Raw genomic sequence first — 24048 nt, 5'->3', positions numbered from 1 at the left:
ATCAGCCTTTCTACCCACCAAATCAGCCCTTAGACTATAATTTGGTTGCCCTTCTTCCAAAGGAAAGTCGGATGCATTGTAATGTTTCCTGGGCTTTCTCTTCTTCTTCTCTTTACTTGTACCTGTTTCAACCTGTTTCCCTCTTTTATGGCTGGGACTTGCATCACTCATGTCATGATCTCTTGTAACCCTCTTACCTACAAGCATGACCATAGCTCCCAAATCATCCTCTTTCTTCTCCAAACGAATTATGCTTACCACTTTTGTTTTCCCTTCTCTTCTGCTGTCAATCCACTTGCACCTGTTTCCCCTTTAATCTCAATACCATAATCTTGAGCTCGAGAAGGAATTTGTGGAGGAAGAGGAAACATGTCGCCACCCATTCTCTTTGGCTTGTCACATTGAGGGTTTTTATGACCCCATTCACCACAATTGTAGCATTGAAACATATCCCCTCTTCCAGCCATGCCTCTTCCTCTACCACCTGTATAACCCTCATTGCTTCCATAACCACGTCCATATCCATAACTCTAACCTCTTCCACCTCCCATCATATGCACACTAAGATTCTTCATAAGACCTACAACCTCTTGCATCTCCTTGCGAAAGGCATTCACATCATGAGAAGCTTGTTGATCATAACTTGGCTCCCTGATGAGGACCCTTGGTTGCTCTACCGCTTTCACTTCAAGCTTTGGCTCGACATTGATTCCAAGTTAATGAAGACGCTCTGCTTTCCACTCTTTATTCTTTGCAATTTCAACTGCCTCCTCAAAGGTCCTTGGCTGCTTAAGCTCTACCTTCAAGCGTAGGTTACTCCTCAAGCTGCAAGAAACCTGTCCTTCTTCAACATGGTTGGGGGAATTTTAGCCCCCAAAGATGTACACCACTTTGCCCATAACGCATTGAATGCCTTGACAAAGTCTTCTATGGTTTGGCCTTCATCTTGTACTAAGCCTTGAATAGACTGCCATACCTTTTGTGGGTCTTCCACCTGTTGAAAGTGTGTAAGAAAAGCATGCCTTACCATTTCATAAGTCATAACTTGAGGAGGTTGGACTGATTGTAGATCCTTTTCGTAGCCTTCCAACCATTCCCTAGCATCTCCCTTCAAACAGAAGTAGAAGATTCGTAGCACCAACGCTGGGTCTTGCTTGTCAGCAATAAGGCAAGCAAACTCCATTCTCTCAATGAAAGCTTTGGAACTTTCATTTGATTTCCCACTAAACTCCGGAAAATTAAACGCCATGTCTTCAAAACCTGTAAACTGAAGGTAACTTGAAGCGATTCCTTGCTGGCGGGCACCAAAACATTGTTGGGAAACAAACAAACTGAAACACCTCTATAGCGATGTCACCCAAGAGCATTGAAAGAGGACTACAAGACACCAAAAGCTTTGAAAAATCCCTTTGAAACACCACAAGCCCAATAGGAGTAGACCCTTGGGAATTTACTAGCCGTCACCCACCCAAGAGACTGTCACATAGGAGCAAAACCCTATCAAAGCACGGATTTACAGCACGCGCCGACCAATGCAGATAAAGACAAGAGCCTCTCCTTTCACAATCAAGCATCACAAACCCATAACTTCAACATCAATTCCACAATTCATAGATACATGCCCTCCGGATCTGTCTACACACAATTTGCCACTAGGCTGCCATAGCCATAACCCTGCAGAGAACTAGTCGTAACCTGATGAGCACAACTCCAATTGGGGCACTTTAAAGCTTGAGAGAAAGCTTGAAAAATGACTGGCGAGAAAGCTGAAGATGACTAAAATTGATTCCATACGCCCCCATGAGCAAAATTGACGCGAACAGAGAGCTGTCCCAGCACGACTACATGTAGAGAAGGCTAGTCGGGGCAAAAAACTGCATCCAAGAGCACCAAGGAGACACAACGAGCTAAAACCTGCAAATTTCTGATCTTTGGCTGAACTTTTTTTAGTGTTTACATGAGTTTAAGTTATATACAAGGCTCACTTCAAAAAACTCACTTACGGGCACTTACAGTAGCCCAACAGCTGGCACTAGACTAGCGACTTGCAGTGCATGTACATGCGCTTGCTAAAGCAAGCTAAAAACCCCACAAAAAGAAAGCCCACACGCCCTTTTGACATCAGGCGTCATGTCCGTATGTACAAATTTACAAAAAACGGGGTGTCAAAAATGCGCCCAACAGCGTGTGGTCTCTCTTTCAGTTCAGTTGTTATTGAAGTGCTAAAAGTATGTTCAGCCTGTTATTTTCTATTGGCACGTGGTGCCCGTCTTGTGACACTAGTATCAGAGCATCAGGCGTGTGCTTTTCTGAAAGCATACCGGTCCTATGAAAGAGGACACAGAGCAAGATCGCACTTTCAAAAGTTCTCTGGAAATTTTAGCTTCGTGCTCCGACCTCGGACTTATTAGCGACTACCACCCTTACTTCATCACGCATCGGGCGTGCTCTCGTCTTCACCGCTCATGTCTTACAGGGCATAAGCCATAAAGATCACTTACAAGAGAAGGATCCAATTTGTTTCGAGCTGCTGTTTTTCTTAGAGGTAGTGCCATGCAGATGTTGATGAGCGCGCAGCGGTGTGTGCAAGAGATAGAGCACGTGAAGATGTGCAGGCCTTGAGGCTTGAAGCGGATGCACTGTGCTGCAGAAGAAAAGCACTAGCAGAACAAAGAGGGAGAGAGAGAGAGAGCTTACGTTTTTGGGGAAAACTCAATAAGTGAGTTTTGGGTTTTCCCACTTTTATTATAAGTGACCTTTAAAAAATGTGTCAATATGAACCTGGACAAAGTATAAAAATGTACAAAAAGGGGTTATTTAGGCCTTTAACCCAACAACCTCCCACTTAAAGGCATAAATAACGCCTTTAAGTTAACCAACTCCAACCAGCTGTATGCAATGCTCTTGGTGAGAACATCTGCAGGGTTATCCTGTGTATGGATCTTAGTCAAGCTGACTAGACCATCCTTCAATACCTATCGTATGAAGTGGTACCGCACATCTATGTGTTTGGTACGCGCATGAAACATGGCATTTTTGGCTAAATAGACAGCACTCTGGCTATCACAACCCAACACGGGTGTATGACCAGGCATGCCAAGTTCTTTTGCAAGTCTTCCCAACCAAATGGCCTCTTTTGAAGCCTCTGTGGCTGAAATATATTCAGCCTCAATAGTACTCAATGCCACAATTTTCTGTAACCTAGAACACCAAGAGACTACACCACCAGCAATGGAAAATACATATCCACTGGTAGATTTCCTAGTATCCATGTCACCTGCCATGTCTGCATCACAATATCTGTCACAAAAATACGAAAGCGTAAACTGACGTTTAATTGCACTTCAAATACTCAAGAGAATTAGAGGGAGAGAGAAAACTTGACACTCCATTGGGGACCAGAAGATGGGTTGGTCCCCCCCCATAAAGAGAATATCTTTATTACTAAGGGAGAATCTTTACAAGCACAGGAACGGGGCATACGTCCGTCCTCTATTCTTACTTCTGTTCTGTTCTGACTACTGACTGAGAAAGTGTTTCCACTTTCTTTCTGCTTAGGGGATTTCCCATCTTCTGCGAGACTGGTTGGAAGCTCTCGAAAAGAGAGTCTATCTTCCAAAACAGCTCATTGGAAGCTCTCACAGAGGAGAGTCCATCTTCCGTTATGTGTTGCCTTCATGCTCATTCATTCATGTATCAAACACAAAAGAGAAACAAGCAAAATGCACACGCACATGCTTGCTGTAATTTTCTGCACATAACCTGAAATTCTTACCTGTGCACACCCCTATGCCGAAACAGAGGTCTTCTTCACGATGGAATCGCGCCAAACTTGATGTAGACTTAGGATAAGGAGAGAGAAGAGAATTTCTATGGCTGATCTGCTGAAAACAGCCCTAATCGAGGTGATTAGGGGCTGAAAACAGAGAATTACAGCAGCCGCACTCTGCTAAGAGAGCGTCTACGATAGCTTCTCGCGATGAAACTTCACCAGAAGGTGTCTATGACTGTGAGATCCCTTGTTCTTGACAATGGGAGCACAAGGCTACCACATATGTCGCAAGGGGCTGCTCTCAAGCTTCAATGGAGGGCTCCACCGCGTAGAGCACGCTCACATTAGGGGGGGTAGGTGCACTGCCAGCCCTGAAAATGGGGGAGGGGGGCTCCTAAATAGCCATCAGGGAGAGGGGGCGCTAGGAAGAGAGAGAGGATGAGAGTGAGAGTGAGAGAGAGTTAGTTTACATTGGTAAGTGTGCCACTTGGCACACTTACTTTAAAAACTTAAAAACCATTCAACTTTTGACTTTAAAAACTTCTAGCTCATTAATTAAAAATGTGCAACTAACTAACAAATGCTACCAATGATTCTTTTATGAGAACACCAAAGGTCTGCCGGCACAATGCCGCACTTGCACTGCACCGCCTTTACCTGTTCACACTTGTCCGGCCGCCTGCCCGGGCACGGACCGTTAAATTTAATTTAACGAAACTTACCCTAAGGCTTTATTAGCTTTATTAGCCTTAGGGTCACTGTTATAAGGACCCCATCTCATTCTTGTGCTTGTACTGACGCGCGTAATTTTCCTGAGCCTAAATTCTGAAGCTACTGCTTACCCCTTTTTGAAGACCCGATTTCCCAATCACTAGGGCTTCAGGGTAATTTCTGCTAAGGTCCCTCTGAGGTGTTGTGGCCCGCATTTAGGCTCACCTGAGGCCTTAGAACTGCTAGGTCTATTCTGGTGTGCACACAACTAATTAGATAATTCTTTTCTCGTAAATAAATTAATTATTTACAAAGTCTGACTTAGTTACAATATCCCTGCAACTTTAAGTCACTTTTGCCATAACAGATACACTTGATTGTGTACCTTTCAAATATCTCAGAATCCATTTGACAGCTTCCCAATGCACTTTGCCAAGATTTGACATGTATCGACTACAACTCCCACTGCATAAGCAATGTCGGGACGAGTGGCAACCATAGCATACATAAGAGAACCACAAGCTTATGCATAAGGGATTCCCTTCATTGCTTTCAATGTTACCTCATCCTTTGGGCAATCTGCTTTGCTAAGCTTAGTGTATGGAGGTAAAGGTACTCCAAGAGGCTTAGCATCAGCCATATTAAACCTATCAAGTACTTTTGCAATGTACCTTTCTTGAGATAAAAATAGCAATTTCTACTTTCTATCTCTTTTAATACGCATGCCCAAAATATGCTCTGCATCACCCAAATCCTTCATAGCAAATGTTGAATTTAGCTTACGTTTCAGAACATCAAGACTAGTCTTATGTTTCCCGGAAAGCAGCATGTCATCAACATAGAGAACAAGTATGATGGGACTACCATCTTCATCCCTTTTCGTATACAAACAATGATCTGCATAGCTGCGTTTGAAGCCTTGAGACAGCATAAAAGTGTCAAACTTCTTATACCACTGCCGTGATGATTGTCTCAAACCATACAAAGCCCTTTTCAGTTTGCATACAAGTTCCTCACGTGTAGGAACTACAAAACCTTCAGGTTGTTTCATGTATATGTCCTCTTCAATGTCACCGTGCAAAAACGTTGTCTTTACATCCATTTGATTCAATTCCAAATCAAGCACCGCAACAAGAGCAAAAAGGACACGTAAAGTTGTAAGCTTTACAACGGGAGAAAAGATTTCTTGAAAATCAATTCCTTATTTCTGTGCATATCCTTTTGCAACCAATCTTGCCTTGTACTTGGGTTTTTCATCCACAATCTTAATCTTGTATACCCATTTGTTAGGAAGATCCTTTCTTCCTTTAGGCAATGACACAAGATCCCAAGTATCATTTGTAACAGACTTGGACACTCCAAGTCAAGAATCAACCGCGACAGCACCAAATAACCACTTCAAAACAATTCACGGATCACAATAGATTTGCACTGGCCCGGCGGAGTTCCGTGCCTAGAGATATTGGCCCCAAAGACTGGCGCCCCTTTCGATATTTCTTTTTATATTAATCAGATCAAAGTACAAGAGAGTGGCTAGGGTTTCACTCTCAGACTCTGCGTCCAGATGCTCTGAGAAGTGAAGCCCTCACCACGTATTTAAAGGTACAAGGGATGCCCAAAAGCAGAGCCCCAAAAGCTTTTTAAAATAAAAAGCATCAGTTCTCTCTCTCTCTTAGAGAGTCTTTTCTCTTTTTTTATTAAAAAAAAAGCAAAATTCCGTCGCCTTTCATTTTTTCCAAAACAAAATATATATATTCAACCTCCGCGATTTCCGAAAATTAGGGTTTCTGTCAGAAATTAGGGTTTGCAGGAATTTTAGGGTTTCTGTTGTCCGCCACGTCATCACTTTGAGACATACCCCCCTCTTGAAAGCATTGTAATCGACCGCGATTACACCTGCAAAACCGACAAAAGCCATAAACCGTCTTAGCAGACACTGACTGTTAGTATCTACGTACTAGGAACACATATCTAGTACGTGTACAAAATCGACAGTCACATCACACGACATCACAGGACATCACCAGACATCACAGTACATCACATGACATTCAACATTCATTCGGATCTTAGACCATGATTTATCGGCAATGTAGCTAGCAATCACATCTCGGTCCAATCGGGACCTCCAGGATGTCCGATTGACTAACCCCTATTGCAACCATGTCTATTCGAGATCAATCAGACCAAAATGCTGCAGTCATTTCGGCTATCAGTTCCTGCACTCACAAGAAGTCAAGAACAAATCAGTATCATTATCAGGAATTCCATTTCATAAAGTCATCCAGCAGAATACTGTCAGCTCTCAGTATCCCTGAAGCTCAAAGAGACATCAGTGACTTTAGTATCAAAATCGAGGCATCTGTTGACAAAGGAGCGGAGTAACTCCCCTCTTGTGCATCCCACTGCACCAGATCTTCGGCCAAGCTGAGTTTCTGGGTTCCGTTTGGAGTAGACTATGCTAAACCAAAACATCGAGGTAAAGTTTCACAATCCGAGGAGTATTTGCTAGGTCCTCCTCCTCCATCCACTTTGTATCAAATGCAAGAAAGTTCGTGATCTTAACCAAGAACCGCCTTCGGACTTTACCTTTCTTCGTATCGTTATGTACCAAAATCTGTTCATGAACAAGGATCTCCTCGTTTTCTTCCACTTCGGGTTGCTCATCAAGCTCCCCATCATCAGGCACATCACCCTTAACAGGTTTCAAGAGACTCACATGCAATGCATTGTGAATCCTCCAAGTATCTGGCAGTTTCAATCGGAAGGAGACATCATTTATCTTGTCAGTGATCTAGAAAGGTTCGTAGTATCGCATACTAAGCTTTTGGAAAAAGCCTCTCCTTTCCCTTTTTCTTTCGTAGGCGTGCCTTCTCAAAACGTAAGAGCACCCAATCATCCTCCTTCAATTTCAAGTCGCGACGATGGCGATCCGCTGCCTTTATCTGTCATTCTTGAGACTCCTGCAAAGTCTTGTGAACCTTGGCAAAAGCCGTATCCAAATCTCGCGAATATTCATCCGCTTCAAATATCTAATCTTTCGTGCTCAGGAAGGATGGAACCTTCGCAACAATTTCAACAATCTCACATGGCGTCTTCTCCGTCAAAGAGTGTATCGTGTTATTGTAGGAAAATTCCACCAAAGGTAAGTTCTTTTCCCATTGAGTCTTCTGATCCGAGATACAAGACATCAATAAATCTAAAATCACTGAATTGGCAATCTCAAATTGCCCGTCAGTCTGCAAGTGGAACAATGACGAGAACTGCAACTGCGTGCCAATGTTCTCCCAAATTGCCTTCCAAAACAAACTCATAAATCTGGGGTCTCTGTCGGAGACAATCGTCTCAGACACGCCATGTAATCGGAAAATCATCGTGATCATTCTGTGTTCTCGGGAGATCTAAGATGAAATCGATTTCAATACTTTCCCAGGGGCAGGTGGGTATGGGTAAAGGCTTTAACAATCCCTGTGCCTTATGCCTGTCAAAATTGACCTTCTGGCATACTGCGCACAAACTCTTCCACATCCTTTTTGAGTCTCGGCCCAAAGAAGTATCTCTCTACCCCCTTCATGGTGGTAGCAATGCCGCCGTGACCCGTAAAAGGTGGACAGTGGCATTCATTCATAACCTTATCCCTCAACGGCTGTGTAACGCACAACATAGTCTTTCTCATCAAGTAGCCTTCCCGAAGGGAGTATCCCGCTACTTTCTTCCCATCCCGTATCCGTGTGAAAATATCTGCAAAATCTGTATCTGTGGCATACTGATCGACCATATCCTCGAAGCTCCTATGATGTATCGCGGAAATAGCCAGAACCAACGGTTTTCGAGACAAAGCATCTGCCATCACATTCTTTTGTCCTTGCACATGGACAATCTGGAAGTGGAACTGTGACAAGATGTTCGCCCACTGCATCTGCTTTTCCGAAAGCTGCTTCTGTGACAAGAAGTAGCGCAAACTCTGATGGTCTGTAAAGACAGTAAAATCCGCTCCGAGTAGGTAATGCCGCCACTGAGTAAGAGCATGGATAACCGCCAAAAGCTCTATCTCATAAATCTGTGTTGTCATCTCCGGCCTAGAGAACAAACGGCTCTCGTAAGCTATGACATGGCCTTCTTGCATCAAGACCGTACCCAGACTACGACCACAAGCATCACAATATACTTCAAATGACTTCTGCAAGTCCGGCAAAGTCAAAATAGGTCCCGTAGTCAATTTCTCTTTCAATGTCCGAAAGGCGACTCCTCTCTGGGTCCCCACGAAAAAGGTACTCCTTTCTGTGTCAAGCTATGCAAAGGGGAAGCAACCTCTGCAAACTTTCGTATGAACTGCCTGTAGTACGAACACACCCAAGAAGCTTCTAACTTCATGGACATTCCTCAAATCGGGCCAATCACGGATAGTCTCTATCTTGGCCGGGTCCATTTGCACTCCTGCTCTGCTGACACAATGTGTCCCAAAAAGTGTATCTTTGGTAGGAAAAATTCACTTTTCTTTGCATTAATCACTAACGTGTGATCTCGTAATGCCTGAAAGACTTGAAGCAGATGATCACTATGTTCTGCCTCATTCTTGGAGAAAACAATGATGTCGTCAAAGAAAGTGCCAACAAATAGCCTTTACTCTCGAAAAATCCTGTCCATCATCGGGTTAAATGTCGCAGGAGCATTGGTTAAGCCAAAAGGCATCACCAAAAACTCAAATAACCCAAAAGTCATCCGAAAAGCTGTCTTGTAGACATCTCCTAGCGCTATCCTGATCTCATGATATCCACTCTTCAAGTCAATCCTGCTAAAGCACGAGGATCCTTGTAACCTGTCAAGTATATCATCGATCCTAGGAATCAGAAATCTGTTCTTGATGGTGATTTTGTTGAGAGCGCTATAATCGATGCACATTCTCCAAGATCCGTCTTTCTTGAAAACCAACAACACAGGAGAGCAATACGGTGAAGCACTAGGCTGGACAAGACCCTTTTCCAAGAGGTCTTTCACTAGGTTCATAATCTTTTCAGTAATCTGTACTCGGCTCACACGATAAGGTGGCCGATTTGGTGGCATGCTTCCAAGTATCAGATCAATGGTTTGATCTTCAGGCCCTCTGAAAAGCAATCGGCATGAGTGTGGAGAAAAATCTTGGCGTTCTTTTGATCAGGTCAAAACATATTCAACCTTTATCCAGCGTTCAGTTCTCTCCCAAAAGAATGAGTAAGAAACTGAAGTTCATCAAGTACAATCTCTAAGCCCTTCCTTTATCAAAGTCGCTTTCTCGGCCCGGTAGTCAACCACGGCGTAGTTCTTGTGGTACCAAGGGATCCTGAGTAGAACGTCACTCGCGTGCCCTGAACACCCCTATCATTGCAAACAAAGTGTCACAAAACGGGAGCGTACACGAGCACTTAGAAAATCTGAGAAATAATATAGTTTGCAAAAGGGAGAGAAGGGAGAAGATCGACACAGTATTGGGGACCAGAAGATGGGTTGGTCCCCCCCCCCGTTAAGAGTATTCTTTTATTCAGGGAGAATTCTTATACAAGCACGAGAACCCGAGGAAACCCCTCCGTTCTGTAATCTTAGACCCGAGGGTCGTGCTTTCCCGTAAAGGGATTGGGCACAAGGCCGTCCTTCCCGTAAGGGACTTAGGCGCGAAGCCGTACTTTCCCGTAAGTGACTTAGGCGTGAAGCCGTACTTCCCGTGAAGGGCCTTCCCGTAAGACGGGAGATTCCTACAAAACAAACCACACAAACACGTGACAACAATTCGTATGGCGAATCCACAATAGATACCTGTCGCTCTTGCGCGGGAAAAGTGACTTCCGTGCTTCGTAGTCTCGCGATCTCTTGCAGCAGAGTCCTCTCTTGCTGACGTTGGTACCCCCTTTGAGTGAGGGCATGTGGTGCTTTTATAGCTCCCTGGCCACGGCACGAATAGCTGCTCGCGTAGAGATCGCGGACGTTTTTTTTTCTTTTTTTTTTTTTTTTTTTTTGCGTTGTCCTACCCGAAATAGGGAGAGAGAATTCGCTGGCTGGTTTTGTTGCTTTATCTTCTAAGTGGCTGCCCACTTATTAAGTGGACGGCCGGCATATTTTAAAATTGATCTGAACCTGCCCAAAAACTCAATAAAACCTTATAAGTTAAAACCAATGCATTTCACAATACTTCCCAGGCGTCCCTGGATGCAACCACATGCACGAATGCAATGCAAACATAGATTCCTCGCGGGAAAGCGTCTGCCTTTCCGCGATTGTTCCTGCTTTTCGTAAAAAGCTTCATTGAACCCATCTTTATTCTTGTGCTTGCGTTCTTACGCGTATTTTCTTACTCGGTTCGGATTTCCTCCTTAGCCTACGAGATGCCCCCTTACTGATGCACCCGTCACCCATCATGTGACGCATCAGAGGCACTCGTAACCCGGCCCTTTCCACCGAACTTACGGAAACTCCTTCACGATGTTTACCGTCACCCATCAAATGACACATCAGAGTTGTCCGTTCCTGATGGCAGTTCCTGTAGCTACAATCTTTTTAACAGTTCTTAGTGCACATAATAAAATATCCTAAAAAAGAGATTTAATCATTAAAAATAAGAAAATAGTCCAATTAGCAACATCCCTCTGGCTTCTAAACAATTGACCTCAACTGTAGTGCTTGGACATATACCTCCAATATCTCGGGATAAGCTGCTAATTCCTCCTACGTCATCCACTGAGCATCTAGATTCGAATAGTTCTTAAACTTAACCAAATACTTCCGTGTTATCTTTCCGGATTTGAGAGACCGCTCCTGATGACTTACTATCTGCTCCGGTTGGAGTATTTCTTCTGTTTCCTCAACCTCAGGAGGTTCCTCAGCGCTAGGCTGGCTCGGAGGCGGTCCTACATACGGCCGGAGTAAACTGACATGGAAAGCATTATGGATCTTCCAATTAGGCGGTAGCTCTAATCGGAAAGTGACATCATTCACTCGCTCAGTGATCTTAAACGGCCCATAATAACGGGTACAAAGTTTTACCACTTTCCCCTTATGAGACGCTTGTTTCTTAAGTCTTGCCTTCTCAAACTTGAGTAAGACTAACTGTCCGACTGTTAAGTCTAGATTTCTTATGTGCTTGTCTGCAGCTTTCTTATGCTTTTCCTGAGAGCGTAGAATAGCTCTCCTAACTTGCCCGTAGGCTGTGTCCAAATCCCGGACAAATTCATCTGCTGCAAAGATCTTATCCTTAGTTAAAAGGATGGGTGGAAGCAAAGGCTTACCATAAAGAATCTCAAAAGGTGCTTTCCCCGTCGATGAGTGTATGGTATTGTTATACGCATACTCGACCAAAGGCAAATATTTCTCCCAGTCAGATTGCCGGTCTGACACATAAGCTTTTAACATATCCAATACTGTGGAATTTGGCTATCTCACTTTGCCCGTCCGTTTGAGGATGGTAGGCAGATGAAAAATTCAGCTTCGTACCAAGATTATCCATCAAGGCACGCCAAAAATTTCCTGTCATGCGAGGATCTCGATCACTCACAATAGATTTAGGCATTCCATGATGCTTAAAGATCTGTGCTAGAAAGACCCTAGCCATATGATCTGCTTTGATCGTTTTCTGACTGGTATAAAGTGTGCTTGCTTGCTAAACCTGTCCATAATGGTCCAGATCGCGTCATTTCCAATCTGAGTTCTAGGGAGGTCCATGATGAAGTTCATGGCAATACTTTCCCAAGGTTCACAAGGCACAGGTAAAGGTTGTAGCAACCTAGGCGTCTTATGCCGATCATACTTCACTTTTTGGCAAACCAAGCATTCCCTGACATACTTATCAATGTCTGCTTTAAGGCTAGGCCAAAAGAAATATCTTTCCATTGCTAAGGTCGTAGGGAGAATACCCCGATGACCCGCATAAGGCGAAGCGTGTGCTTCATCCATGATCTTCTTTCTTAATGGTTCCGCCACACATATGGTCTGATGGTGGTAGAGATAACCGTCCCGAATGGAATAGGGAAACTCATTCTCTCCACGATGTAGCTTTCCCCAAATGCTGGAGAAGTCTGGATCATTCGGATACAAATCTGGTAGTGCTTCTAATTCTTGGTGATACACCGAAGTGATAGCGTTCACCCTTGGCCGCCTAGACAGTGCGTCTGCGACTACATTCTTACTCCCAGCCGTGTGAAGGATCTGGAAGTGAAACATAGACAAAAAGTTTGCCCACCTCATCTGCTTCTCAGATAGTTTCCTTTGCGTAAGAAAATACCGCAAACTCTGGTGATCAGTCTTGATCACAAAATCCGCTCCTAGAAGATAGTGCTTCCAGTTGGATAAGGCGTGAATCACAGCCTTTTCGTAGATTGATGCATGCAACTCTACATCCTTAAGCCGTCTGCTTTCGTAGGCCACTGCATGGCCTTCTTGGTTTAACACTGCTCCGATGCAATCGCCTGAAGCATCGCAGTGAACCTCAAATGGTTTTCTTAAGTCAGGCACTATCAAAATAGGCCCATAGCTTAGCAAGTACTTGAGCCGATCAAAAGCTCCTTGTTGTCTCGATCCCCATCTGAAAGGAATCTTCTTCTTTGTCAAGTCATGAAGTGGTCCTGCTACATGAGCAAATCCTCGGACAAACCTTCCATAATATGAACATAATCCCAGGAAACTACGTACATCATGTACCGTAGTGGGAATAGGCCAATCTTCTACCACTCGGATCTTGGCAGGATCCATACTCACTTGATTGTGAGAGACTATATGGCCGAGATAGTGTATCTCTGAGAGAAAGAACTCGCTCTTCTTTGCATTCACATGCAACTCATGCTTTCGCAATTCTTGAAACACTAAGTCCAAGTGCTTCCGATGTTCCTCTTCTGACTCAAAGAAGATGAGTATGTCATCAAAGAATACTCCCGTAAAAGCTCGATACGGGCTGAAAATGCGGTCCATCATGCGATTGAACGTCGCAAGAGCATTGGTCAAGCCGAAAGGCATTACCAAAAATATATATAGCCCAAAGTTTGTGCGGAAAGCAGTCTTATGGACATCCTCAGGGGCGATCCGTATCTGATGATACCCACTCTTTAAGTCTATCCGACTAAAGACACTTGCACCCTGCAACTTATCAAGTATATCATCAATCCGAGGGATCGGAAAGCGATTCTTGATTGTGATCTTGTTTAAAGACCGATAGTCTATGCACATTCGAAACGTGCCATCTTTCTTTTGCACCAGTAGAACTGGAGAGCAGTAGGGTGAAGCACTTGGCCGTACTAACCCTTTCTCTAGAAGCTCGTTGACTTGCTTCAAAATTTCCTCTTGCTGAGCAAGACTTACCCGATAAGGGGGTTGATTGGGAGGCAAGCTACCCGGTATGAGATCTATGCGGTGATCTTCCGAGCGTACCGGAGGGAGTTCATCAGGAAGTGTTTCCGTGAAACAATCCTTGTACTTTTCAATAAATTGAAGACGCTTGATTTCCAGACTAGAGAGAGAGTCTCTACTAGTTTTATCCTTTGCAAAAATCAAGTAAGCAGAAACACACTTCTTCATTTCTTTCTTAATGGAGATATGGCTTACAATTGGGAACAGCCAATCTCCTGCATCAGCTTGAATCTTTATTTTCTTACCCCCATGATCAAAAGTGAGGGTCTTTTCCACATAATCGGGAATAGGTGTCATGTGGAAGTGCCATGGCATACCCAAGATGATTTCACATCCCTCGATGGGTGCCATCAAAAATGATTCGCGGTCCTTGTACTCGCCGATCCGAAGATTGAGCTGTCCTTGCACGGGAGTTGCATTGGTTGTCAACCCCTCGAATGCCGATCCGGATGTAACCGGTGTGCCAAGCTGAGCCGGTGTGAGGCACAATCGTTCCACAGTATCCAGGGAGATGAAGTTATCCGTGGATCCTAGATCATAAAGAATCAGTACTCGCTGGTTGTTCAAAGACCCCCAGCCCTTCAGAAGTTGACGCTTCCCTTTCTCCGTTTCTGTGTTTCCTTGAACATCTGGAATTGAGTTCGAGCTTGGCGGTGCGGGTTCCTTCCTTGCTTTCTCTTGCCTCGTAGAGGCTTGTTCTTGCCGTTGCTACTTTAGCGGGCAATCCGGTTTCATATGTCCTTTCTCGCCACAGTAGAAGCATCTTCCTTCCTCTATGAAAGTTTGAAGTTGAGTAGGAGAAAGATACTTAGTTCGCTTGCCAGTGCCCTCTGGCTTCTTAGAATGATCATCGTCCCTAGATGGAGGACGTTTTCTTCCTTGGCCCCCTTGGTCATCGTAGACCCCTCTTTGTCTTGCACGATAAGTGCTATGCTCCATCTTTCTGGGCGTCCCAGTTGAGTGCAAATCCTCAGCAATGATTGCTAACTCCATCATCCTTTGAAGAGTATCATGCGGATAGACCTTCATACTCTTTCGAAGCTGCGGTTGGAGACCCGCTTCGAACTTTCTCTTTTCCTCGTCGGTAATCTTCATGAAGGGAGTGACCTTCAGAAGAACCGACCAATACTTGTCCACATAGGTCGTTACTTTTTCATGTTCCTTCTGGGCAAGCCAGTCCCATTTCTTCCGTATGTCCTGCTCGAAGTCAGGCGGAAGAAATTGTTCATAAAATTCAGATTTGAAGCTCTCCCAAGTTCTGGCCTGAGAACCTTCCAGAATCTTGGCTAACCACCAATTACTTGCCGTTTCCTTGAGGTGCATCCCCACATGGCGTAATTTGGATCTTTCTGTGAAGTGCCCATTGGTAAAGGCGACTTCAAACTGTCTGATGAAGGACAGTGCTTTGGAGATGTCTCTCCGTCCATTGTAGGTTTCGAACTTGATGTCCTTGTCGCCCGATTTGAAGACTCTCATGCGATGTTGAGACTTGCGACCATGCTTCTTGAATCAAGGCTTATCTTTAGGTTGATGAAGAGCAGTAGTAGCAGCTTCCTCCTTCTGACGAGATGATCGAGAAGTAGAAGTATAATCAGGAGAGTAAGATGGAGATGAGATAGAGATGTCCTTGCTCTCGTCTAGCAAAGAGAGCGCTTTTTCCTTGCCTTTCCTTAGAGTAGGCCGTTCATTACGATCCGAAGATCCTTTGTGCACCTCGGCACGTTCTTCTTCTCTTGCCTCCTGTGGTCTCAAGCCAACAGTGTTGTCTAGATGCTTGACTGCATCAGTTCCATTCGTTTTCTTCATTCCGCCCAAAAGCTTTTGGACGTCTGGCAACAGTAAAATTTGTTGCAACTCCGCAAGATGAGCTTGCACTTGTTGAAGCTCCTCTTCAACGCTTCTCCCTTGGCTCGGCATGGTTCTTCCCGTTCTTCCCGGAATCGTCCTTCTTTGCAGAGAAAGAGAGGAATCCCAGCTCTGATACCACTGTCACAAAACGGGAGCGTACACGAGCACTTAGAAAATCTGAGAAATAATATAGTTTGCAAAAGGGAGAGAAGGGAGAAGATCGACACAGTATTGGGGACCAGAAGATGGGCTGGTCCCCCCCCGTTAAGAGTATTCTTTTATTCAGGGAGAATTCTTATACAAGCACGAGAACCCGAGGAAACCCCTCCGTTCTGTAATCTTAGACCCGAGGGTCGTGCTTTCCCGTAAAGGGATTGGGCACAAGGCCGTCCTTCCCGTAAGGGACTTAGGCGCGAAGCCGTACTTTCTCGTAGGTGACTTAGGCGTGAAGCCGTACTTCCCGTGAAGGGCCTTCCCGTAAGACGGGAGATTCCTACAAAACAAACCACACAAACACGTGACAACAATTCGTATGGCGAATCCACAATAGATAACTGTCGCTCTTACGCGGGAAAAGCGACTTCCGTGCTTCGTAGTCTCGCGATCTCTTGCGGCAGAGTCCTCTCTTGCTGACGTTGGTACCCCCTTTGAGTGAGGGCATGTGGTGCTTTTATAGCTCCCTGGCCATGGCACGAACAGCTGCTCGCGTAGAGATTGCAGCCGTTTTTTTTTTCTTTTTCTTTTTTTTTTCTTTTTTTTTTTGCGTTGTTCTACCCGAAATAGGGGGAGAGAATTTGCTGGCTGGTTTTGTTGCTTTATCTTCTAGGTGAGTGGGCGGCCGGCATATTTTAAAATTGGTTTGAACCTGCCCAAAAACTCAATAAAACCTTATAAGTTAAAACCAATGCATTTCACAATACTTCCCAGGCGTCCCTGGATGCAACCACATGCACGAATGCAATGCAAACCTAGATTCCTCGCGGGAAAGCGTCTGCCTTTCCGCGATTGTTCCTGCTTTTCGTAAAAAGCTTCATTGAACCCATCTTTATTCTTGTGCTTGCATTCTTACGCGTATTTTCTTACTCGGTTCGGATTTCCTCCTTAGCCTACGGGATGCCCCCTTACTGATGCACCCGTCACCCATCATGTGACGCATCAGAGGCACTCGTAACCCGGCCCTTTCCACCGAGCTTACGGAAACTCCTTCGCGATGTTTACCGTCACCCATCAAATGACACATCAGAGTTGTCCGTTCTTGATGGCAGTTCCTGTAGCTACAATCTTTTTTAACAGTTCTTAGTGCACATAATAAAATATCCTAAAAAAGAGATTTAATCATTAAAAATAAGAAAATAGTCCAATTAGCAACACAAAGTTTGCCAATGCTCGGTGTAATGGCGACATCCCATCCGGGTGCCAGTCGAACTACCTCCGCCTGTGGCGTCCGTCTGTCGGGCGAATTTTCAAATCGAGCCGCCAATTCGAAGTGAAAAGAAGTTGGCCTTTGCTCCTTCAAAAGAGCTTCCTGATCCTTCACTTTGTCCCAAAAGCAGCAAAGTTTGTACTTTCATTCATTAGATTCGGTGCAGGTTCCACACCATGTGGTACCAGTTCTGCTTTTCTATCTACCTTTTCTGCCACGTTCCTCAGCTGCTCTCGAACTCTCAGGCCTGTCGTCGTTCTTTATCATTCTGTTCTTTTTGCGCCTTATTAGGGCACTTCGCGGAGATATGTCCCTGTTCCCCGCATCCAAAGCACTTCCACTCTCTGATGAAGCGAGCTCTCTCCTCAGGAGTAAGCTTGGGTCGTGCATCCTTTTTCTCTGGGTTGCTCTTTTTCTTTCTACTTTCATTCCCAGAAGTCTGTTCGGCTTGTTGTGTCATGGCCTCATCTGGGGGTAGGTCAGACTGCCAGAGTGAATGGCAAAGCCCCGCTTCGCACGACTCATCAACTCTTGAATAGAAGCTGACTTCTGTTCCAAGCAGTGATCTCGGATCCCTGTAGGTAGACCCAAGGTAAACCGCTCAATCTGTTCTCTGAACGAGATCTTCTTGAATGAAGAGGCGGGTAGAAAAGAGCTCCAGAATCTTTCACAATAAGCATTGATTGTATCTTTCTTGGTCATCCGAAGATGGTTCCAAGCAGCTCGTACATCTCGTTCATATTCTTGCGTTAACCAAGAAGAAATAAAAAGCTTCTTAAATTTCAGCCATTTAACTGGCACAGTCTTGTTTAAAAGAAGCGTGGACCACCAAGTACGAGCATTCCCCTTAAGGTAAGAGGTAGCTCTCCGAATCTTGGAGTGCTCTGAATAGCGTCCTCCCGCGAAAGCGATGTCAAACTGCTGTATAAAAGACAAAGCCTTCGAAGCATCTGAGTATCCTGAAAAGTATCAAACTTGATCGAGTGGCCACCTTCCTTAAACTCTCGGACTTTCTTGCTTTTATCTTCGAGAAAGTCATACTGGGTTGGCTTTGTAAAAATTCTTCTTGTTCGCATAAAACTTTCCGTTGTCAGAGTCTGAACTGTCCGTAGACGAGTCCTCTGTAGAAGTGTCACTCATTGGGCGAGACTTAGACTTCCTTGCCTTTTTCTTGCCCTTTCCGAAGCGTTGTTTCTTGCTTCGCTTTTTGCTTTTCTGTCTTCTTCGCTCGAATCCGAGGAGCTAGAAGAACTGTCAGAAGAAGAAGAAGAAGAAGAACTAGGTACTCCTTCAAATCGAACACGCTTCTTCTGTTTCTTTGCCTTGTCGAATGTCGACCGACGACCCAAATATCCCGGGAAGTCACTGCCTTTCTTCTGCTTTTTGCCGTGCTTTTTGTCCTTCTTTTGCACGTCGAAAAGCTGAGCAATCCGTGCATCAACCACGTTCTCCAATTCCTTCTCCGTATATTTATTGGAGGCAGAAGGTTTCTTGAGAGCGGGTTTCGGGAGTGGTGTTGTGGTTCTTTGCCACTCCATCTTTACCTCTTCCAAAGAGGTCCGGTTCATATATTTTGCCATCTTCGGGTCCTTGGCAAAATTGAGCATCATCTTTGTTGCATCGCCAATCAATTGACAACGCTCCATCTCTCTTTGCTCCACCTGAGTAAGCCGAGGCGGGCCATACTCTCTATCTGAATCTTCGTTGTGATCCCAGCCCGCATCTCCAGATGCAGAGGGAGTCGACTGATCATTGCCTGAAGCCATAGGTGTCGCGGAAAAAAAAATTGGGGATCGGATTTCCCGTAGAAGAGAAATCGGCCGTGCTCCGATACCACTGTAACAGACTTGGACACTCCAAGTCAAGAATTGTTGCTAATTGGACTATTTTCTTATTTTTAAATGATTAAATCTCTTTTTTAGGATATTTTATTATGTGCACTAAGAACTGTTAAAAAGATTGTAGCTACAGGAACTGCCATCAGGAACGGACAACTCTGATGTGTCATTTGATGGGTGACGGTAAACATCGTGAAGGAGTTTCCGTAAGCTCGGTGGAAAGGGCCGGGTTACGAGTGCCTTTGATGCGTCACATGATGAGTGACGGGTGCATCAATAAGGGGGCATCCCGTAGGCTAAGGAGGAAATCCGAACTGAGTAAGAAAATACGCGTAAGAACACAAGCACAAGAATAAAGATGGGTTCAATGAAGCTTTTTACGAAAAGCAGGAACAATCGCGGGAAGGCAGACGCTTTCCCGCGAGGAATCTATGTTTGCATTGCATTCGTGCATGTGGTTGCATCCAGGGACGCCTGGGAAGTGTTGTGAAATGCATTGGTTTTAACTTATAAGGTTTTATTGAGTTTTTGGGCAGGTTCAGACCAATTTTAAAATATGCCGGCCGCCCACTTAATAAGTGGGCAGCCACTTAGAAGATAAAGCAACAAAACCAGCCACCGAATTCTCTCTCCCTATTTCGGGTAGAACAACGCCAAAAAAAAAAAAAAAAAACGGCCACGATCTCTACGCGAGCAGCTATTCGTGCCGTGGCCAGGGAGCTATAAAAGCACCACATGCCCTCACTCAAAGGGGGTACCAACGTCAGCAAGAGAGGACTCTGCCGCAAGAGATCGCGAGACTACGAAGCACGGAAGTCGCTTTTCCCGCGCAAGAGCGACAGGTCTGTCCCTATTGTATCAGCTTCAGCTATCAATTCTGCAATTAAGAATCATCTTTCTGTGTACTTGATTTTTGCACGTGATGTTTCAGATAATTGTCAGTCAAATTTATGTGTGTTAGATAAAGAAAGGTCAGCATTTTTGCGAGAGTTTAATGACTGTTTTTCTGATTCATTAGCGTCACAATTGCCGCTGGAGAGGCCTAAGGAACATACGATAGATTTGGTGCCAGGGTATAGCCCACCAAACAGACCTCCTACACGGTTAGTGCGGCTCAACAGAAAGAGATTATGGGCCAGGTTGAGGAGCTTTTAAAGAAGGGGCTGATTCAACCTAGTTCTTCACCGTTTTGCTCCCCGGTGCTCCTAGTGCAAAAGGATAGCTCTTGGCGCATGTGTATTGACTACCGTGCGTTGAAAAAGAATACCATCAAGAACAGGTTTCCTCTTCCAAGGATTGATGATATTCTTGACCGTTTAGAGGGTGCTGCAATTTTCAGCAGGATAGACCTTAAGAGTGGGTACCATCGAAGAAAACTCAAGTTAGTTCAAGAGCTCGCTGCTCGCTGCCTGCCATCGACCAGCCCCCCTTATCCCAGCCTCTCCCTGCCCTCACCTACCCCTTGGCCCACTGCCCACTGTGTGCTGCCTGCTGCCCGCTGCCCCTTGCCCGCCTCATCCTCCCCTTCCCCCGCTCCATTCGCCCTGCCTTATCCCCCCCCTCCGAGTCACGCTTCGGCTCGCAAGCAAACTGTATTTTCAGCTTCCTTGTGAGCGCCTCGTCGTCAACGCCCTCCTCCATTCAACAGCAGATGCAAAACGCTAGGGCTGATCTGATGTCGTAGGCTGAAAACGTTGGTGCTCAACTGCTGGTGCTGAGGGTACTAACGATGGAAACGCTGGTAGGTGCTTGTGCTGCGGGTACTTGTTTTGCTACCTTTAAACTGAAGGCCTTTTACAGGCCTTTTAGCCATTTGCCCTACCTGATTTTAATACATGTCATGTCAAAGTAAATGACTTAAGTGACTATTCATATGCCTATATGCTTACGTGACTGTATTGTGCATGCAACTATGACCTGCCTGATCATGCACGTCCTTCTATAGGCTCACAAAATGCCACGCTAGATCCTAAGCTAACTAAGACCGGTGCTAAACTGTGGCGGTAGCTTGTCAATGTTGCTCCAATGCAATGCGCACGTGACAGTAAGAGAGCCCCACCCAACAAACGACGTGCAAGAGGCTGCCCGGCTTTAAAGCTTCTTTGCTTCCAAGAGCACAAGGTGCTCTTTTTGACCAATTTAAAGATTGATCCTACATTAAAATCAGTACAAAACACATGTTTCAACTTAAAAAAACCACAATACACATCATGTTGCTATGTCAAAATCTTATAGAGTTGCTTAGTGACAGTAGGAAACAAGCAGACATCTAAGGAGCTGAAAAGACAGTCAAATGTATAAATCTTTGATGTGCTGACTGCAGACATTGTGGCAGCTTCTATGAGATTCAAATAGTTGAAAAGTTCTCCTCACCTTGAGAAAATTGAAAAGTGGGGGATGGCCCTGCTGTCCTGTTACTTCATTTCTCCTGTCTATGTTTAATTCCCGAAGCTGCTGTGCTAATTCTTGTAATACCTTCAGCTGCTTATTCTCCTTCCTCAAAGAATCTATAGCTTCCTTCATGAAATCTCTTTCACCTTCAAGAGCCTGCAACCGCAACTTAAGTTGTTGCACATCCTCATCTGAGACATTTGCACGCACATCTTTTACATCTAGTGGGCTGATGACATCAATTGACAGCTTCGCAACTACCGCAGTACAAGCTTCAATCTCTGCATAGCTGTTAGGTAGTGCCAATCCTACTTCCACAGGATCCTTATCCACATCCTGTGGCATGCCAAAAATAGATGCATCCATGCCCGTTGTTTCAAACTTCTGTTGTCCAATATTATCCTGTGCAGGGTACACAACAGGCTGCTTGACCTCAGACTGAACTTCATACACATCGTGTACACCTTCACTCTCATCATCGTACATCTCTGTGTATGAAATTGATTGTTCATCATGGACCCTTCGCACATTTACCTCACTCTCGCTGAATTTATTTTCCAAAAAAGCAACTCCATGATACTCAGGAGAGCATTGTTCGTGCGCATCGTTCTTTTGATCCAGTCTGACCTTCTCAAACAATAAACACTTCAATAGTTCCTCCGGTTCCCTTCGATGGCCACTAGCAAAATTCTCTGCAGGCAGCTCTTCAGGTTCCATCCAATATCCAGGCTTTCTATCATAGGGAACTTTGGAGGTTGTTTCCCAAGTGGTTTTCACTCCCCTGTCAGATTTCAAGTCATCTGGAATCACCATATCAGACAGACAAGTGAAATTAGGCTGTTGATGTTCAACTGCTTGTTGGTTTTGTCTGAGGTACTCAAAACGTTCCTCGAGGCGTTTCACACGGGCAAAGATAGAGACACTGACATCATCAAAAGATTGCTCCTGGGAGTGCTTCAATTTTTCTGATTCCTGGTTGTGAACTCCACAATGCATGTTGCTTTGAAACATCAGCTGTTCATGAGGTGTATTTTCAATACCATCCTTCCCAAGCATTTCCCCAGTATGGCAATCCCTTTCTGCGTTCCCTTCCTGTCTCCTATTATCATCGTGTCTAAAATCCTTGCAACATTGTGCCCCAAATAGCTCATCCTGGCGCTCAAGACCTTCACATTCATTACCTCTTGCCCAAAGTTCTGCTCCAGTGTCAAATCCTTGGTTGTGCTCATAACAGAAAGTAGCATGATTTGAATCCATACATGACAGAGGAGAATTTGGACCCTCCAAAAGTAGCAACTGGTCACTGTCTCCTCTGAAATCCAGACATTGCCTTTGCTCTGTCTCGAACGTCATCAGTCTCCCCTTGTAAGCACTAAGAAGCTCCTGTAAAGCCACTAAGTCACCCTCCCTTGTCCAAAGTGCTTCTTTCAACAGGCTGATTGCCTCTTGATTATGAGTCTCCCTCTCTTCCGCTGCAAGCTTGTAACGACGAGCCTCCACAAGAACTGCTGACTTTTCTTCTTGAAGTCTGGTGATCATAGCCATAGCCTCATTAGCCGCTGTCATAGAGGCACCTCTCTCTTCCTCTAGCTCTCTGTGAAGCCTTCGCAAACTCTCTCTCTCAGATTTGAGAGCTTCTTTCAGCGTCAATAGCTCACTCTGCTTAGCTGTGTCCCTCACAGAATCAGATCTGAACTGTTCTTTTCGTCGGCTCATGTCTGCTCGAGACCTTTTCTTACTATTAACTGCTTGAAAGGCACTGGTGGCCTCTGATATTGCCACATTTTCCATAAAGCCACAAAGAACGGACTTTTCATTCTCTACCATTAACCATGAGCCGTAGGCATCGTACAATTCCTTGCAGAAACTATCAACCTCGGAATCATTTTATCAAGCTGCTATATTTGTGCCGGCCATAGTATCAACAGGTTCTAGTCTTAGACTACACAATTGGGCCCCTTTTCAAGTCCATTCATTTCATTCAAGCTTCAGGCTTTTGGCAGGCAAATGCTTCATCATTGAATCAACCTGACAACATTAAAGACAATGTCCAAGCAATTGCGATAGTAATAGAATCCGAAGGAACCCTTGAAATGATAGGACAGAAAAAACGACAAACGAAGCAGAAAATGACTTGTGAAATAAGGGAGACCGAAAACTTTTAACAAGCAGCTGAGATGTTCAACCCTAATTTGCGTGAACGTAACAGCATACCTCGCAAATCATTTTGAGCTTTGCACTATCAGAGAAGACGCCATAGCCGGGGTTTTGGCGAAAATTCTCCGTTAGAACCGTTTTGTTATTCTGGCCGGTCCTCGACGTAGCCTGTGGCTTAACTGTTCGCACTAAATGGTTCGTCGTTCCCTTTGAACCGTTTTGTTTATTCGGTCCTCGCCGTAGGCTTAACTGTTCGCACTAAACGGTTCGTCATTACCTTTTTCGAAGTGACGGGGCCCGGGGCCCAACGAACCTGGTGGCCCCACACCAGTTGTTGCTACAAGATTAAAGTTAAGGGCTGAGTCGCACCCATCGTTGAGCGTGTGTGTTGGGACCACCCATCAGCTGCCCAAGGATGTGTAGCAAATGCATGAGAGCACATGGCTGCCAAGTGATTTTGCAATGGACAAAGCACCTCTCCATTAGAAAGCAATTGTCCTAAGTCGTTAAGATAAGAAATATCATACATTGAAAGAAAAATT

General features: G+C 44.9%; 1 protein-coding gene across 2 annotated transcripts in view; it reads right to left on the bottom strand.

Moving 5' to 3' along the window:
* LOC147440052 (uncharacterized) overlaps window positions 1-23761 on the bottom strand; it is a 46633-nt gene extending 22872 nt beyond the window's left edge. Inside the window, exons 1-2 of one of the 2 annotated variants that reach the window (XM_086485739.1) lie at window positions 23564-23761; window positions 21332-23377 (exon numbers count right to left, since the gene is read on the bottom strand). In XM_086485739.1, coding sequence (XP_086341865.1) covers window positions 21332-23176 — 1845 coding nt within the window. In that variant the 5' untranslated portion in view covers window positions 23177-23377; window positions 23564-23761. The remainder of the gene's footprint in view (window positions 1-21331; window positions 23378-23563) is intronic. The other variant, XM_086485738.1, reaches the window with a different exon arrangement.
* Window positions 23762-24048: the final 287 nt, after the last annotated feature.

Source organism: Adiantum capillus-veneris, chromosome 16, assembly GCF_014529385.1.
Source record: "Adiantum capillus-veneris isolate H3 chromosome 16, ASM1452938v2, whole genome shotgun sequence".
In the NCBI taxonomy this organism is placed as follows: Eukaryota; Viridiplantae; Streptophyta; class Polypodiopsida; order Polypodiales; family Pteridaceae; genus Adiantum; species Adiantum capillus-veneris.
Note: the sequence above shows the minus strand (reverse complement) of the source record. Positions and strands in the feature narration are given on the sequence as shown.